A 16,675-nucleotide genomic window follows, 5' to 3' on the forward strand; every position below is an offset into this window, starting at 1 on the left:
CTTTAATGTCTCCAAGACAATTAATGATTAAAATCTAGAATCCAACGTTTATTCAAATAGTAGTTAGGTGACCTTTATCCTACTATTCAAATTAACAAGGTAGTCAACGTTTGACAGTTGCATCCCTTTGCAACTTCTAGTTTTATGAGATCGATTAAACATCATATGTTTAGTTGGCATGTTTAATCCCATCAACACCTTTGAATGCCATGTGTAGGTGACCATATTCACATGGTTTCAAATCATGTCATCCTACTTTACTTATACAGACGTGTGAGTTTACACATACAAGTGGTTAGGTGACCCTCATTCCAAAAGTATTGTAAAACCACCTTAAGATCACAAGTTTTCTTAAATGTGGTTAGGTGACCTTATTCGACGATTCAAGTCTACAAGTGACTTAAGTGTCATATAAAAGGATGGTGTTCAAATCGTTTTAAAAGGGATTTTAGTTTTCAAAATTATAGATTGGAAAACTATATAATGTACCTTCCATTTGCATGCATTTAAATGTATGGTACCTTTGAAAACCAATTTTCAAGTTCCTTTGAATAAAACCCATTTTATTGTGAAATCATTAACCTTTAATAAAACCAATTTTATTACCTAATGATTTCTAAGGAACCAATTTTATGCAAGTTGTTGATATTAAGTTTGTTAATTATCCTTATCCAAATAAGATAAAACAAAATATATAAATCAACCATGCAAGCATAAATAAACAACCACAAGTTCATAACCATAGCCACCTAAGATGACAACACTTGTTGACAGAAACAAGTGTGCCAAAAGGTCTCTCCTAAGGGAAGAAAATGACACAAGGCATGTGTTGGTGAACTCCCACTTGATCCCGCATCCATATGCTTCAAGTGTCCACCTTGTGTTGTGAGTCTTCCACTTTATTTAGGCTTCCAATTAGGCTCCAACTTCAGCTCCTTGTTTCCATGGGCCTCCAAGTTTGGGCTTTGGTCATTGGGCTAGAATCCCATCTTGGACTATGAAGTCCATTAAGGCCCAAAACCAAAATCGTAACTTTGTTGCTTCTTCTTTTACAAAAAATATATCCTAATACATTTTTCTCTAGTAAAAGAAATACAACTAATCTACTTATTATTACAAACCAATATGAATGAATAAATAGATTACAAACCCAAATAAAATAATACTACAACCAAATTGAATATTAAATAAACCACAACACAAACACACATCCAAAGGTTATGGCTAGGTTATGAACATCCAAATGTACATCCAAATATGCAAGTATTACATCTCTAAATGGTTCCCCTTGTGAACCTCAAACTTTCGGCCAAGGATAAAAAAACCGAAAGTTTCGGGTTTTGTCCAAACAAAACAACCAATCATCCAAATGACTTAATTCTTTAAGATTATCACATGCATGTAAAGTATAACCTTGAAGAACTAATGGATAACCAAAAGCCCCAAAAATTTCGGCCATATGGTGAACCACACAATAAAACCCAAAATTTTTTTAGATCTATTGATGCATGTATCCGTATAAGCGGCTCTTATTGCCATTGTTTGGTTTTAACAAAATTATCAAAGTCATATAAAACCATTTATATGAAAAAATGCAGCGGATTAATTAGTTTAAAATCTTGTTATATTGATTAATATAAAACCCCTTTTATATGTAAAACCCAAGCCCCGGATCCATATACGAATTTGCATGCATACAAAACCAACATCCATAGGGGTTTATGTAATACAACCTTTCAGGGTTTATGTAATACAACCTTTCAAAATGCAAGAATGATGACGGAGATGACAGTTTGAATAACAAGCCTTAAATGGAGAAGTGCCTCAAGCTTGTATACCCTCCAAGCCTTCAACAAACACCTTGTATGCTAGGATTTATACTTAGATAGCCTCTCCTTGTTCTTGTTCTTCCTATGGCCCAAATCAAAGGAGAAGAGAAAGAGAGAGTTCTCGTGTGTGAGAGAGAGAAAGTGTTGTTGAATAATAACTCACAACCAACAACATTACTTACATGTCATAGTAAATAACAAAACAATAAAGGGATGAGAGAGAGGGGGAAAAAGGGGTGGGCCACCCTTTGTTTCCCACCAACAATTTCAAATCTTCAACTATTATTATTCGATATACCTTGCTAGTATGTTAAAAGAATTATTAACTAGCAAGGTATGTGACATGCATAATGTTATGTGCCTTTCATGTTTGTTATTTAACTAATTTAAATAACAACATAAAATACTTTCTCTCATAATATAATTTATCCATATAACTTATATATATCACACAAGTGCAAATATTTAGAAACCCATTTATAAATATTCTAAGTGTTTGATATTTACTTTTAGATCATATCTTGGATAAATATCATAGTGTATGTCTAGCTTGTTATTGGGTATGACCCGACTTGGATCATAACGTACTAGCCACATCAACTCTAATATGTGTCTTGGGCAGACCGATTCCTACAAAGATGGCGCATATTTCAAGAAGGAAATCAAAGGGTTTTCAGTCTCTAGCTGTCAAACAATAAAAGAGTTCTCGGTTGACTTTCATTGACTGAGATCTCTCAGCCTTGGCCGAGAACTCATGCTCTCGGTTGACTTTCATTGACCGAAATCGTTGGCTTTGACCGAGAACTCACGTTCTCGGTTAATCTTGACAGAGGTCATTTACCATTGACCGAAAACCTTCTTGTTGACCGAAATCTCCCATGTGGACAAAAAACTCATTGTTGGACCTAAATCTATTATAATATCATTATTATTTCTCTTATGGTCCAACTAATGTGACCTTATCATCTTTGGTCCTTCAAATTTTAAAATTTGACTAACTTGCCTTAAAGTATAACTATAGTCAAGTTTGTATTTACTAACTTGAATTGCTTGGTGAAGTAATGGCCGATCAAGCTCCGTTAAAATTTGTGGACACTGGCTCACAAAGAGCTCAAGTCTATGATTGTCGGCCTCAACACTTGCAGGATTCTCATGCCTTAAGAGAAATCCTGTCTGCAAGAAAATGATCACAGGTTTTTGGAACAATGCCTCTATCAACCAGCAAGGACCAGGTGGAGTTGTATCAATTGACTCCAAAGTTCAAAAAAAGCCGGTCGTCATCACAGAGGACATCATACGGGAGGTTCTTTTATTTGGGGATCAACATGATTACCCAACGGAATACCCAACTGCTGCTGTCTCCGAAGTTCTTACCAGAATGGGTTACGAGGGAACATATCCTCCGGCAATGAAGAAGTTATTTCACCCCTACTGGAGATTTTTGATACACACATTCTTCACATGTGTGTCGGGAAGAAAGGGAGGATCTGATGAAATAAGCCACACTCAGATGTCGGCTATAGTTGCTTTGATCATAGACTGGAATTACAACTATTCAAAGTTCGTCTTCGATGATATGAACAACAACTTGAAAGGAAAGAAGAAAGAAATGTTTCTTATGTATCCTCGATTTCTGCAAATAATTTTTGACTCACATTAATCTAACATTGACAGATCTGTTGAAACATTAGATATGAAGTCAATGGGACCCAACACTTTTGGGTTGATGAAGCAATCCAGGAAAGGATCAAAGATCGTCTATCAGGGCCTTCATGCCTTGGTTAAATTTGACCGTTTTTTCGAAACAGAAGTTGTTCCTGTCATAGATCAAGTGGCTGAAGAACATGTAATGACAAATCAAAGGCGTGTTGCTAAACTTGAGATCTCTAACGATGAAGATGAAGAGACTGAACACCATGACACCGTTAGTGCTCCGACTGCTGACCAACTAAAGGATTTTGAGACCATTAAAGAATTACTACAGTCAACTGCATTGAAGCCTCCTCAAGCAGCTACTGTAAATGAAGATGATGAAGATATTCCCGAAGAACCAACAGCCGATCTCATTCCACGTAAACGAAGGAAGAAAGATCCGAGATCTGGCGTGCTGGTAAATGAAGATGAAACAACCACACCGTCAACAAAAACAAGCCCACATCAAGAATCACATCAACCTGAGTCAACCGCTCCTGAGACTCATGTTGATCCAAACCCATCTACTACTGAGCCTCAAACTCAAGATCAGATGTTTGACGATATTGCTTGCGAATTTGAGTTTGAGGTTGTTTTTCAACACACTAACGCTCCCTCTGGCTCATCTGGCCCAGTAAATCAAGGTCAGTCAAGTTCTGGTGTTCCTGATAAAGTTGCTCAGATTCTTGCCTTGCAAAACAATTTCTACAGAACAAAGGCAAAGGTATTGTGCTTGAAGATGCTCCAGTTGATGTACAAGCTCTTCAACGTCGAGTCTTTGAACTCGAACAATACTCTGTCATCAATGATGTACACATTCAAGAATTGGAAGCCAGTAACACTGATAAATATTCCAAGATTAAAGAGCTTCAATCTAGCATGGGAGAACTAACTGCTATACTCCAATGAAAAGTCCGATAAAATTCAAAAGAAGCTACTGATGATGAAAAACTCAAATCAAAACGTTGAATCATCTGATCACCCAGACAGGTTCGTTGTCACCTTTCCAAAGGGATTTTCAGACAAATATGGAGATCGCTCTGGTGTAGTGTCATGGGGTTTTGACACTGAAAAGAACATGTGGTGGATTAAAGGGAAGTCCGGGGCCACTGATTACTATAAGAAGATGAAATATTTTGGATCTTGGACTAAGGTGGATCTTAGTGACCTGATAAACTCTCCATTCCACAATCCGACTAATGATAAACGTGGTAGAGATTTATGGAACTTTCTAAGAAGTCAAGTTGATAGAGGCTTTCCGAATATGTCAACTGCAGAAACCTTTTTGAAGAAAGCTAAGGGGGTCAAGGATCCAAGGACAGGAAAGACAATGGTCAACATTATGTGGCCTGCTACAAACAAGGCCACTTATATTCCTGGGCCTAAAGCTATTCCAGATGGTACTCTGGATAACATGAGATTCTGGATGTATGATAGCGAGAGTGCCGCCGTTGTTATACGTTTGAAGAAGGGGGGGCAGTTAGATTTGTTGATCCAAGAGATTTGCTAAAGCTTGGAGAGAAAGACATCAAGACCCTCCGTACATTCTAGATAATAGCGGATCCTATCTTTGAAACGGCTGCTAAAGAATACACAAGCATGGTCGCTTCTATGATCAGGTGCAAGTTTTGGGCAGGTGCTTTGAAAGACGCTGACATTGATTATGTGGAGCATGACTGAGGATCAAGTTACAAACCAAGGGGGAGATTGTTGGGCCTAGTTAATTGGATCTCGGTGGGTTTTTAGTCATTGTTGGGCTTGCGTGTTCAGTACCCTATATATGGAATGCATTGTATAGGGTTCTATGTTGTTCATCGAGTTGAGTTTTTGACCGTCTAAGGGTTATTCTTGACGAGTCTTGTATTGATCGTGCTTAAGCACCCGACGTTCAATATAACGTGTGTTTTGAAGCAATTCTTGGTGTTCTACGTGTTTGTGTTTTGCGTTCTTGAATCATCCAGTGTTGGAATTCCGCACCAACACCTTGATCGTTGATATCATAATTGTAGTGATCCAGATTCGGGACTTACACCCATAAAGATTTCCAGCATTAGTTGACACTTATGGGTTGTAAACACCCTTACGAACCATAAATAACCATCGGTCATTATTGTATCACAAAAGTCATCGTCGGTGCAACCAAGATCTAGAAAATACGGAATAGATAATACAAGACATTAAAATATAAAACTTATAAGTAATAAAGTATCCTTACGACCCATAAAGACAGTCGGTAGGAAACATGATCCTAAAAATCTGGAAATGGAGATAATATAAGATAAAAAGTTACTCTTATGGGTCATAAGGATACTGCTGAAAACATTACGACCCATAAGTGTTCCAGATTTTGCTATAAATAACCGCCCAAGTTTCAGCCAAAAACACACCATTTCTTACATCTCTTCTCTCTAATAAGTTAAATAAACTCCATAGGAGTGCTAAGGAGGTTCCAAGAGTCTCGAGGAGGTTCAAACCACTTCCCTGGAGTTCCGAAGTTCTTCCCGAACACCCCACGAGTACTATGACTTTACTTTGTAAGTTTACTTTGGTTATGTTAATTGCTATGTTAGGCTAATAATCTATTAGTTTCGACATTAAGGGCTATATTTTGTATTATGATTCGAATGTGAAATAGTTATGTGATTTTATTATTGAAAGGTTTCGTTTGTATAATTTCTTGAAATTTAAATCCGAAACTCTACTAGGATTCAAATTTGTTTGTTAATGAACCTGATCAATTTATTAATATGCTAATGACGTTCTTCAAAGTTAAAATATGAAATATGATTTTAAACTTGATAAATAAGGAACATATGACGATTTTGTGTTTGTCTATGAATTCAATTTCGTTATAGAAATTATACAATGTGATTTAGTATTCCGAACGGCGTGAATACTAAATGATAAATAATACTTTCATCACATGCAAGTCACACGTTAAGATCCGAACGGCGTGAGCTTAGGGTAGCGAGTTGGCTCTAACTAACGAACTGCACTTAGTTAGACAAAGATGGAGGGAACGTCCGAACGAAGTGACGTTTAGTGTTGATACAAATATTTAATAATAAAAATCATTGTACCATAATTATTGATGATCGTAACTTGAATCAGAATATGAAATACCCCTTGTGTCGGAACTTTCTTTAATAATTGTTTATTATAAGTTAGTTATTTTTATCTCTTAGTTATATGCTAAATCATTTGTACTACTACTATTTAGTTTTATGCTTATATAATTTATAATTTGCACAAAACCCCCCGTTACGAATACTAGTTATAAATCGTTCTCGGTTATAAAATTGTTAAAACGCATTCCATGTAGACACGAACCTTACTTCCACTCATACTATCCCTAATAGTGTGTAACATAGTTAGTTCACCTTTATAAATTTATTTGCTGGAGCTGACGACACCCAACAAATTAGCGCCGTTTCCGGGGAATGCGTCCAAAATTTCACTTTTATTCCAAGATCTTTAAGAACTGGTAGACCACTCAATATCGATCTAGAGATAGAAAAAACCACGAAGAGATTAAGGAAATAGGCAAAACTTCCAAAAGAGTTAGCAAATCCTTCAACCTCTACTCAATGACCGACGGTCGTTGACATTTGGGAAAACATTTCCTTGTCAAGTGACTCTGAATCATCTTCCACTCCCATGTCACAAAACTCGACTTCGACCCAAGATTCAGACCCAATGGATTTAGCGAACCCAGTCGAGCAAACCTTTCGAGAATGGGCGAACCGAGATGTTCCCCAGCAACCTCTTTGTGTCAATTATCCCACTATGCCAAATTTTGAGCTGAAATAAGGCCTTATCCATTTATTTCCAACCTTCTGAGGCCTGGAAAATGAAGATCTTCACAATTTCCTCAAAGAATTCTACGTCGTGTGCACCGGAATGAAGCCAAACACTGTCACAGAAGATCAAATCAAACTTAGGGCATTCCCCTTTGCTTTGCAAGATTTAGCGAAACATTGGTTGTATACCCTACCGCCAGGGTCTGTGAAAACCTGGAATGGTCTTGCAAGAACTTTTCTTGACACATACTTCCCTGAAGTGAAAGCATCCACTCTTCGTAGATAAATCAAAAGAATCAAACAAACAAAAAGAGAGCCTCTACATGCTTACCGGGAAAGGTTCAAAGAGCTTTGTAGCAAATGTCCTCAACATGGAGTCTCGTAGCATCAAGTACTTCAATACTTCTGTTAAGGAATGGCACCCATGGAGAGACGATTGTTGAGTGCCTCAAGTGGAGGAAACCTACTCGACAAAACCATAATCCAATCAGTTGCAGATGACACGAAACACTCGGTGCATGAAGAAGAATGGTATCCAGTTGTACCACGTGCAGTGAAAGGAGTGAGTACTCCTCACATTGAAACTCAATTGGCTGAGTTAACAAAAGCAGTCCTGATGCGTACAAAGGATAAAGAAACTGCAGCACCACAACGAGCATGTGGAATATGCTTAGAAACAGTACACCCCACTGATATGTGTCCAATGCTACAAGACAATGTCGAACAAGCGAATGCAGTTGGCGGATATCCTTGACAAAACACAAGGCAATACGATCAACCACGAGGAAATCACAATTGGGGACAAACCACAAACTTTGGTTGCCAACAAAAACTACCTCAATACGAACCACGTCAATCCTTTCCAAACCCACAAAATTTCCAACATCGTCAACCACAAACACAACAACCAAGCAGCTGCGGAATGTCTTTAGAAGACATTGTGAAGAATCTAGATGCCAGTACTCAAACGTTCCAACAAGAAACAAAGGACATCATCAAGAATCTGGAGCAATGGATGGATCAATTATCTAGTTCAATGAGTAGACTCGAATCTCAAGGAAAACTACCCGCACAAACAGAAGCAAACCCCAAGCACAACGCTTGTGCCATCACATTGAGAATTGGAAAGAAGTACGACGGCCCAGAATTGAAAGAAGAGGAACAAGAGGTCATTGTTGAAAAAAACACTGAAGAAAAGGATACTTCCCAGTCAAGTGAAGTCATACTTAAGTACAAAGTCCCTCCTCCATTCCCCTCAAGATTTTTAAGCACGAAGAAAGAAAGAGGAGATCATGAGATCATGGAGACGTTTCGAAAGGTGGAAGTAAATATTCCCCTCCTTGATGCCATTAAGGAAGTCCCTCGATACGCTAAGTTCTTATAATAACTGTGTATTTCAATGAAAAAGCTTAAAGGGAATAAAACCGTCAAGGTCAACAAGAATGTCTCGGCCGTCTTACGAAAGAGACTCCCACCAAAGTGCAAGGATCCTGGTGTTTTCACTATTCCTTGTAAAATGGGAAATCTAAGCATACCAAGAGCTATGATTGATCTCGGAGCCTCCATCAACTTCTTACCATATTCCATTTTTAAAACTCTCAATGTAGGACTGTTGAAAAGGACAGGGGTAGTCATTCAATTGGCTGACAAATCCATGGTCTACCCAAAAGGTGTATTAGAGGATGTGTTAGTGCAAGTGAACGAGCTGGTATTTCCCACTGATTTCTATGTGCTAGATAAGGAAGATGGTGACACTTCCGAATCAAGTTCCATTCTGTTAGGGAGGCCATTTCTGAAGACTGCTAAAACAAAGATTGATGTTTATAGTGGTACCCTCTCCATGGAATTTGAAGGTGAGATAATAAATTTCAATGTTTATGATGCTATGCGGTACCCAAGCGATGTTTCATTTGTGAATTGGTTAGATGTAATCGATCCTTTAACTGATGATTACCTCCAATTATCTAACCATGACACTCTAGCATTAATCTTGAACAAAAGCCTTGATGAAGCATCAACAAAAGAACGCGCTGAAAAGTTCAAACTTAAAGATGAGCTGATAGAGCTAGTATCCCTCATGGATACACAACCTAGGTATGAAATAACCAAGCTGCAGTTACAAGTTGCTGAACAAAAGCTCCTACCATCCATTATGCAACCACCAGATCTAGAGTTAAAGACTCTTCCTAATCATCTTAAGTACCGCTTATATTGGAGATAATGATACATTACTAGTAATCATATCCAACAAACTGTCCAACAACCAAGAGGATGAATTTGTCAACATGCTCAAGCAATACAAGGAAGCAATCGGTTGGACCATAGCTGATATCAAAGGTTTGAGTACATCCCTTTGTATGCATAAGATCCTCATGAAAGGTGACTACAAGCCTACATGTGAAGCACAAAGAAGATTGAATCCTCCCATGATGGAATTTGTTAAGAAAGAGATTCTGAAACTACTCAATGCAGGTATGATTTACCCAATCTCTGATAGAAAATGGATAAGTACAGTTCAAGTTGTACCCAAAAAGACAGGTAAAACGTTTAAAGTAAATGAAAACTGCCTAAACTTATTCTATGAAGGGTTCCAAAAAGAAAATCATGACATGATTGACTTGGAGAACCTGACATACACGAACTAAAAAAGTGTGTCCACGTCTAGCCAATGATGTTAAAGAAAGGCGCTGTACGGGAGGCAACCCGTAGTTTTCATTTTGTGTGTTTTTGTTTGCGATTGTTATTTTAACCTTTATCTAGGGATCCAAGAGCCTGAGAATCGAAAAACGACAAAAGTTTTGGTAAGAAAAGAAAAATCAAGTACAATTCTTGGTCTCGTGAACCATGGATGTCGTTAAAACTAAGTGTGGGGATTTTACTGTAACAAACTTAAAAAGAAAAAAAAGAGTTTTGTTATACAAAGCATTCTTATGGGCCGTAAGCTTGTTCCCCTAACGTATTTATGACACATAAGAAATCCCTATTAAGTTAAGTCTATGGGTGACCTTTTTAAAACAATCTTATGGCCCGTATGTTTATTTTCCAAATATCTTTATGACCCATAAGGAATCTTAGTTACGAATATGGTTGTCATTTTTAATGAAACATATTTTTTACACCCTACCACACACAGACGACGCCCATAAGATAAAACCAAGCCAAACACCAAATTCCAAGTTCGATTCTTGCTACTAGCTTTTGGTTAAAGGTTAGTCTAACAATTTTTTGTGTTCAGTTTGTGATTTTTTCCTGTTTTAGATAGTTGTTTTTATTTGGTACTTATATTTATCTGTGTTTGGTTGCTTTTACTTACTCTTTGATTGAAATGTGACCGAACAACTGAGATAACGAATACCTCAGGAAAAGCAAGTAATTTTGGAGATTCACGAACAATATCTTTAACTTGTTCTGCTCGTAACACTTTGCAAATTTCAAAAGAACGATTTTATTTGTTAAATGAGTACAACAAACATAACAATTCATACACTTATTACAGAAAGATAAAATACAACGGAAAAGCAACAAACAAATACAAAACAACAAAGGGAAATATCTCATCAGGTGGGAGGATGTAAATGAGAAAGGCAAGGATCACGAGCATTATTCCGGTAAGCAACAGAACCAGATGAATCATTCTAAATGTGTTCTTCGGGCGCCTTGGAGAGGATAAGAATTGAGAGTGTTTGTTGTGAATAAAATGAGATTGTTAATTGGGTATTTGTAACGATTCCGACGAAACCAGGTATACCCTAACCGGTAGACGTTAGTTACGTCATATATAACGTCGGGTACATGAGTTACCGTGGTAATTATACGAGAAAACATGATTCATTGTATTGATTGTACGTGAATATATAATTCACCGTATTGATTATGCGATCAAATGATCGATAGTTAGTGAAACCCGAATGAATAGAGGGTTCAATTATAGACGAGATTTATGATATTTAGTGAGGTTACGAAGTAATAAAGCTTCGGGATAAGTGGATTAAAGCACAGAAAAAGGATTTCGATTTAATAGTACGTCGGTACGATAAACGAAACCTTTAATACTAAACCGATCAAGAGACGATCGATCAAGCCGAAAAAGATGCGTAATAACTAATAATATGACGTTTTGAGTTAATAAATGCCATGGTTTAAGTTTTTAAATCGGTTTTATTTAAATTTTATTTTAAGCCGAAAAACAACCATTTTGGCCTCGTTGTAAACCGAATTAAACGTTTAACCGAGAAATGAACTGAACCAGATTATCCAAAACATTATCCGGATTACGAGAATCCAAACTTGTGGCCAAGATTGAACTTGTGGGTCCCACCCCACCTCTTACCTTAGGCCGATCGGACCCTTTGGTCCAACCTCATTTCATTTTCCTTTTTTCATCCAATAATCCATCAAACCTTCAACTCTCTCAACCCCCTTGATCAAAAACCGAGACTTTTAACAAGAAAAACCGAGGTAAAGATCGTGTTATGTACGTATTTATCTTTGTTTCTTGAGTGTTCTTGCAAGAAAAGGAGGTTTCCAAATGAAAAAGGGTGAAAACCCGAGATGGAACCGATTCTTGCATGATCAAGTGATGTATACGAGTTATACAAGGGATCTTGGTCCAAGAAAGTAGTTAAAAGAGTCAAAAACGAATTTTTACGGTCAAAATATTTGTTTTGATGTTTTAACCGTAACCATGAAATAAATGGCTTGATCGTGAGTGTAACTTGCTTGGTATTGTGGTATGTTGTTTGTAGGCTCTGTATTTAGTGGTAGATAAGGCGGAAAGATGAGTTTGTAGCTTGTAGTGGCGGAAAACGAAAGGTATATTCGGTTATGTTCGGTTTTGGGAAATTTGGACAGATTGTTGGTCGTTTAGAGTTAGGTCATGAAATTTTACAGAGGTGTTAAACACATGGAAATATGAGTTCTGTGAATTTTTGGTAATTTTTGGATAAAGGATGAATATTTGGTGAATTTAATGCTCGGTTTTGGCCAAAAATGGTGAAAAATAGTTAAATATCATGAAAACTTCTGGAAAATTTTGGATAAGCTTTTCATATCATGTATAAGTCACACACAAAATTTGAGGTCTGTTGGAGAAGTCTAAGTAGGCTTTTCGGTTAAACGAGTTCTAGGGATTTCTAGCTCGGTTTTAGTAAAAATGGCATTTAAAAGAAGATTTTGGTTTTGGAAAAATTACAGGGGACTATGTGGATGGCAGGGGACATCCAGGAGAAATTTGGAATTTTTCTAAGATTGTTTAGTATTTACGACATATTTAGTGTTTAAATGGTGTTTAAAAATAGATAAGTAAATTTTAAATATAAGAATTAATTCTGGAAATATTTTTATAAAATTCCCCACTGTTAAAAAGTGATTTGTGCAAATTTTCGAGATCCGAGAGTAAACGGATAATTATTTGTGCTAATTATCAAACTTTTAAAGTAAAACGCGTAAACCGGTGAAGTTCGCTTAAGCGAGCTGACTGGTGTACAAAAACCGTAAAAATGAACTATTTTCATATAAATGAACTAAACAAGTAAAAATAAATCATCCGAAAATAATTCGGATGATTTGAGTAATTTTAATCTATTTTAATAGTTTCCGGTACGCCAAAGACGGAAACGGGTCCCGCGGCCAATCGGGACGTCTAAACCGAGCAATAATTTCACATCTTTAATTAAATTATCCGTCAACCACTATTTTCGGGTCGTGAGTGACCAAACTCATTTTTGAAACTTAAAAACGGATAACAGTGCTAGGCACGCAAAACGAGAAAAACGACTAATAGTAGTTGTGACCTTGGAACTCTAAACGACATCACAATCTGAGTCCGGAGAAGTGTTTCTGGGTTAACCTTGCCCCCAGAACGGGTACAGTGCTGGGTTGACAGTGTCCCCAGGTGTACCGATTGATAAGATTAAAGATTATATAAACAATAATTGTATAATAATGATCGTAGGGATCATATTACCGATTGGACGGGTTAACTGATATTGATCGTTGTTACCTACTTGCATGTGCTAAGGTGAGTTTTCACGAGCCCTTTTTTTTTTAATGAACCGTTTTAAGTATTTTCCCGGGGCGGAAAGCATGTCTTTATTAAAGTATTTAAGTACATACCGATCGTATGGAAACACTTGTATATTTATATATATATGGTTTGATGCACAAAATATATAAATTGTTCATCGTGTGGGATTGTTCTGGGGTAACATAGTTCCCAGAGGTTATTATTGTTCTGGGGTAACATAGTTCCCGGAGGTTATTATTGTTCTGGGGTAACTTAGTTCCCAGAGGTTATTATTGTTCTGGGGTAACATAGTTCCCGGAGGTTATTATTGTTCTGGGGTAACTTAGTTCCCAGAGGTTATTATTGTTCTGGGGTAACATAGTTCCCGGAGGTTATTATTGTTCTGGGGTAACTTAGTTCCCAGAGGTTATTATTGTTCTGGGGTAACATAGTTCCCGGAGGTTATTATTGTTCTGGGGTAACTTAGTTCCCGGAGGTTATTATTGTTCTGGGGTAACATAGTTCCCGGAGGTTATTATTGTTCTGGGGTAACTTAGTTCCCAGAGGTTATTATTGTTCTGGGGTAACTTAGTTCCCAGAGGTTATTATTGTTCTGGGGTAACATAGTTCCCGGAGGTTATTATTGTTCTGGGGTAACTTAGTTCCCAGAGGTTATTATTGTTCTGGGATAACTTAGTTCACAGAGGTTATTATTGTTCTGGGGAAACATAGTTCCCAGAGGTTATAATTGTTCTGGGGTAACATAGTTCCCAGAAGATTAATGAAAATGTTCTGGGGAAACATAGTTCCCAGCATAATTACATCGATAATATTATCTTATGATATGGATTTATCATGGTTTACTCAAATTGTGAAACTCACCAACTATTCGTAGTTGACCCGTTTTCTCACATGCTTTTCAGGTACAATTAAGATGAAGTGATTGCTTACGTGCTAAGTGCTTGATGTGTGTAAGATTTGTGTGCAGTAGGTTAGGATACATTATAACAGATAGAATTGTGTACTGTATTGTATGATGCGTGTATCACCTAGACGGTAATGAAATACAAGATAATGTAATCTGAAGTATATTAATGCATTCAGTTTTCTTTATAAACAATGTGGTTGATATCAGAGGTGTTTGTTGCATCCCGTTTACGTTTCCGCTGCGGTCACGGGGTGTTACAGAACTTGGTATCAGAGCCATTGGTTATAAAGAATTAGGATGTCTTTAAAAGATACCTAAAATATAACCAGTAGCTCAAGTCTTATAGGGTCTGAATATCAACTAATAATTTATAGTGACGAGGTCTGGATGAACTTGGATGGACAAGTGAGTTATTATGGTCCGGAACATAATAACAGACTTGTCCGCACGAGGGAATTCAGGGGAAGTCACGCGGTACATTAATAGGTAAAAATGGCAACATATGTGTAAAGTATATAATATTATTTATGTGTGCTAATGTGTATATATATATATATATATATATACGTGCATATCTTGGGGGTACAAGTATGGTGAAATAAGACCCGGATAAGGAACTGTTGGTACATAAATGTCAGTAGTTCATAGTCTAGCGTTTGTAATCGAGTCTGTAATGTAATTATGTTTAAGTTTATGATTATGTATGTAAGCGAAGTTATCAACAAGTTCGCTTAGGCGAACTTGTTGAACAAGCGAAGTTGTCGACAAGTTCGCCTAGGCGAACTTGTTCAACGAGCGAAGTTACTGACAACTTTGCCTGAGGCGATGTTGTCGTGTATTTATATAGTTTACGGGTTAACTGTTTAAGGTGAATCAGTTGGTCAGTTAGTGTTTTGGTTAATCACGTGTGATTCAGTAAAGTCGATAGACGAGAGATAGAGTCTGTAATAGACGTGTTTCTAGTTATAATATATAACGTGTTCGTTTGTATTGCGTGTGATTGTTATATGTATTCTACGCTCGTAACTACCTACGCAGGGATTCCGCACCTACGTAGATAGCGATATCCCGTGTAAGATCCGTCCAGGAACCTACAATTGGTATCAGAGCTTTGGCTCGATTGTGTGGTTCGGGATTTCACGCTGGTGTAGAAAACATCTCGTTTGACCTATTCGCGGGACGCGTTTTCGTTGATATTGTGTTATACTCACCTTATTCAGTCATATTCAAGCCGTCACACCGACCGGAAACTGCTAAATCGTCGAAAACAGATCTGAATATTTTCAGTGTTCTTCGGGCGAAGTTGTTGTTCTTCAGGCGAAGTTGCCGACACTGGAAGTAGGGTTTCGGCGAAGATATAAGGTTGAGCGAAGTTAACCACAACTTCGCCTACCTCATAAGTTCGCCTAAGCGAAGTTGACCTCAACTTCGCTTACCTCCTAAGTTCGCTTATCTTAAGCGAAGTTATTCTCAACTTCACCAAGTCACGCGAATTTAAGGATTTTCCAGCGAAGTTAACACTTAAGCGAAGTTATCCTTAACTTCGCCTATAGTACTGTTTGGAAGAATTTTTTGTTTTGTTCGGGTTTTTCTTGTTTTCGAGAAGATGTCACCGATTAACATCTCAGAGTTAGTCAAAATGGAAGTAGAAGCGGGGTCGGCTACTAAGGCCCCAAGGTTGATGAAAGGAACCGACTTTGTGGCGTGGAAGGATAGGTTCATTCAGTATATTAAATACCAGGATGCAAAGATGTGGGTGTGCATCCAGGATGGATATATTCCACCGACAATGGAATACGAAGGTCGGGATGTGATAAAGAAGTACAGCAAGATGGAGGAAGAAGAGAAGAAGATGTATGAGGTCGAGAGCAAGGCCCATGCTGCAATTACTATGGCTCTTCCTCAAGAGATTCTCCACACATTCCGAAAGTACACTTCTGCACGAGAGCTTTGGGATGCTCTTGAGAATAGATTCGAAGGGAACGTGGGTATTCGTGCCTCGAAGATTAAGCTGTTAAAGACCCAGTTCTCTGTCTTCAAGTATTTGAAGAACGAATCGCTCGATGATATTATCACCCGATATTATCATCTAATGACAGAGCTGAACAACTATTCTATTGCTTACAGAGAGGAGGAAATAGTTGAGAAGCTTCTCGATGCTCTTCCACCAAAGTGGGAAATGTACACTGTTCTAATGAGGGAAGACAAAGACTTTCCTAATTTTGACTTGGAGACAGCAGTAAACAAGCTCAGAACCTTTGAGCTTAATAGGGTTCGTAAAGAGACACCAACGGATCAGGTTCAAGACCCTGGTATGTATGGTGCCAAAGTTAACTCAGGCTCAAGTTCGAAGTCTGAATCTGCTGCTTACTACTCCAAAGGAGAGTCAGGTTCTAACTCTTCTCTTGAAGGAAATGTGTCA

General features: G+C 37.6%; 1 protein-coding gene across 1 annotated transcript; it reads left to right on the plus strand.

Moving 5' to 3' along the window:
- The first annotated feature begins 8,243 nt into the window (after nt 1–8,243).
- LOC143601612 (uncharacterized) lies at nt 8,244–9,542 on the plus strand. The gene is made up of 2 exons (XM_077078984.1): nt 8,244–8,645; nt 8,730–9,542. The coding sequence occupies exons 1-2, from the start codon at nt 8,244–8,246 to the stop codon at nt 9,540–9,542; spliced, it is 1,215 nt and encodes a 404-aa protein (XP_076935099.1).
- Nucleotides 9,543–16,675: the final 7,133 nt, after the last annotated feature.

The sequence above is a fragment of the Bidens hawaiensis genome, unplaced genomic scaffold (assembly GCF_021521415.1).
Source record: "Bidens hawaiensis isolate Kalapana, Puna unplaced genomic scaffold, B.hawaiensis_p1.1 tig00056846_1, whole genome shotgun sequence".
NCBI lineage: Eukaryota > Viridiplantae > Streptophyta > Magnoliopsida > Asterales > Asteraceae > Bidens > Bidens hawaiensis.

What these genes read in the sequence shown, in the direction of transcription:
- LOC143601612 (XM_077078984.1), top strand. Translation starts at nt 8,244, where the DNA reads ATGTCTTTAGAAGACATTGTGAAGAATCTAGATGCCAGTACTCAAACG. An exon ending in AGACGTTTCGAAAGGTGGAA is followed by an intron (nt 8,646 to 8,729) that starts GTAAATATTCCC and finishes TCAATGAAAAAG; the next exon opens with CTTAAAGGGAATAAAACCGT.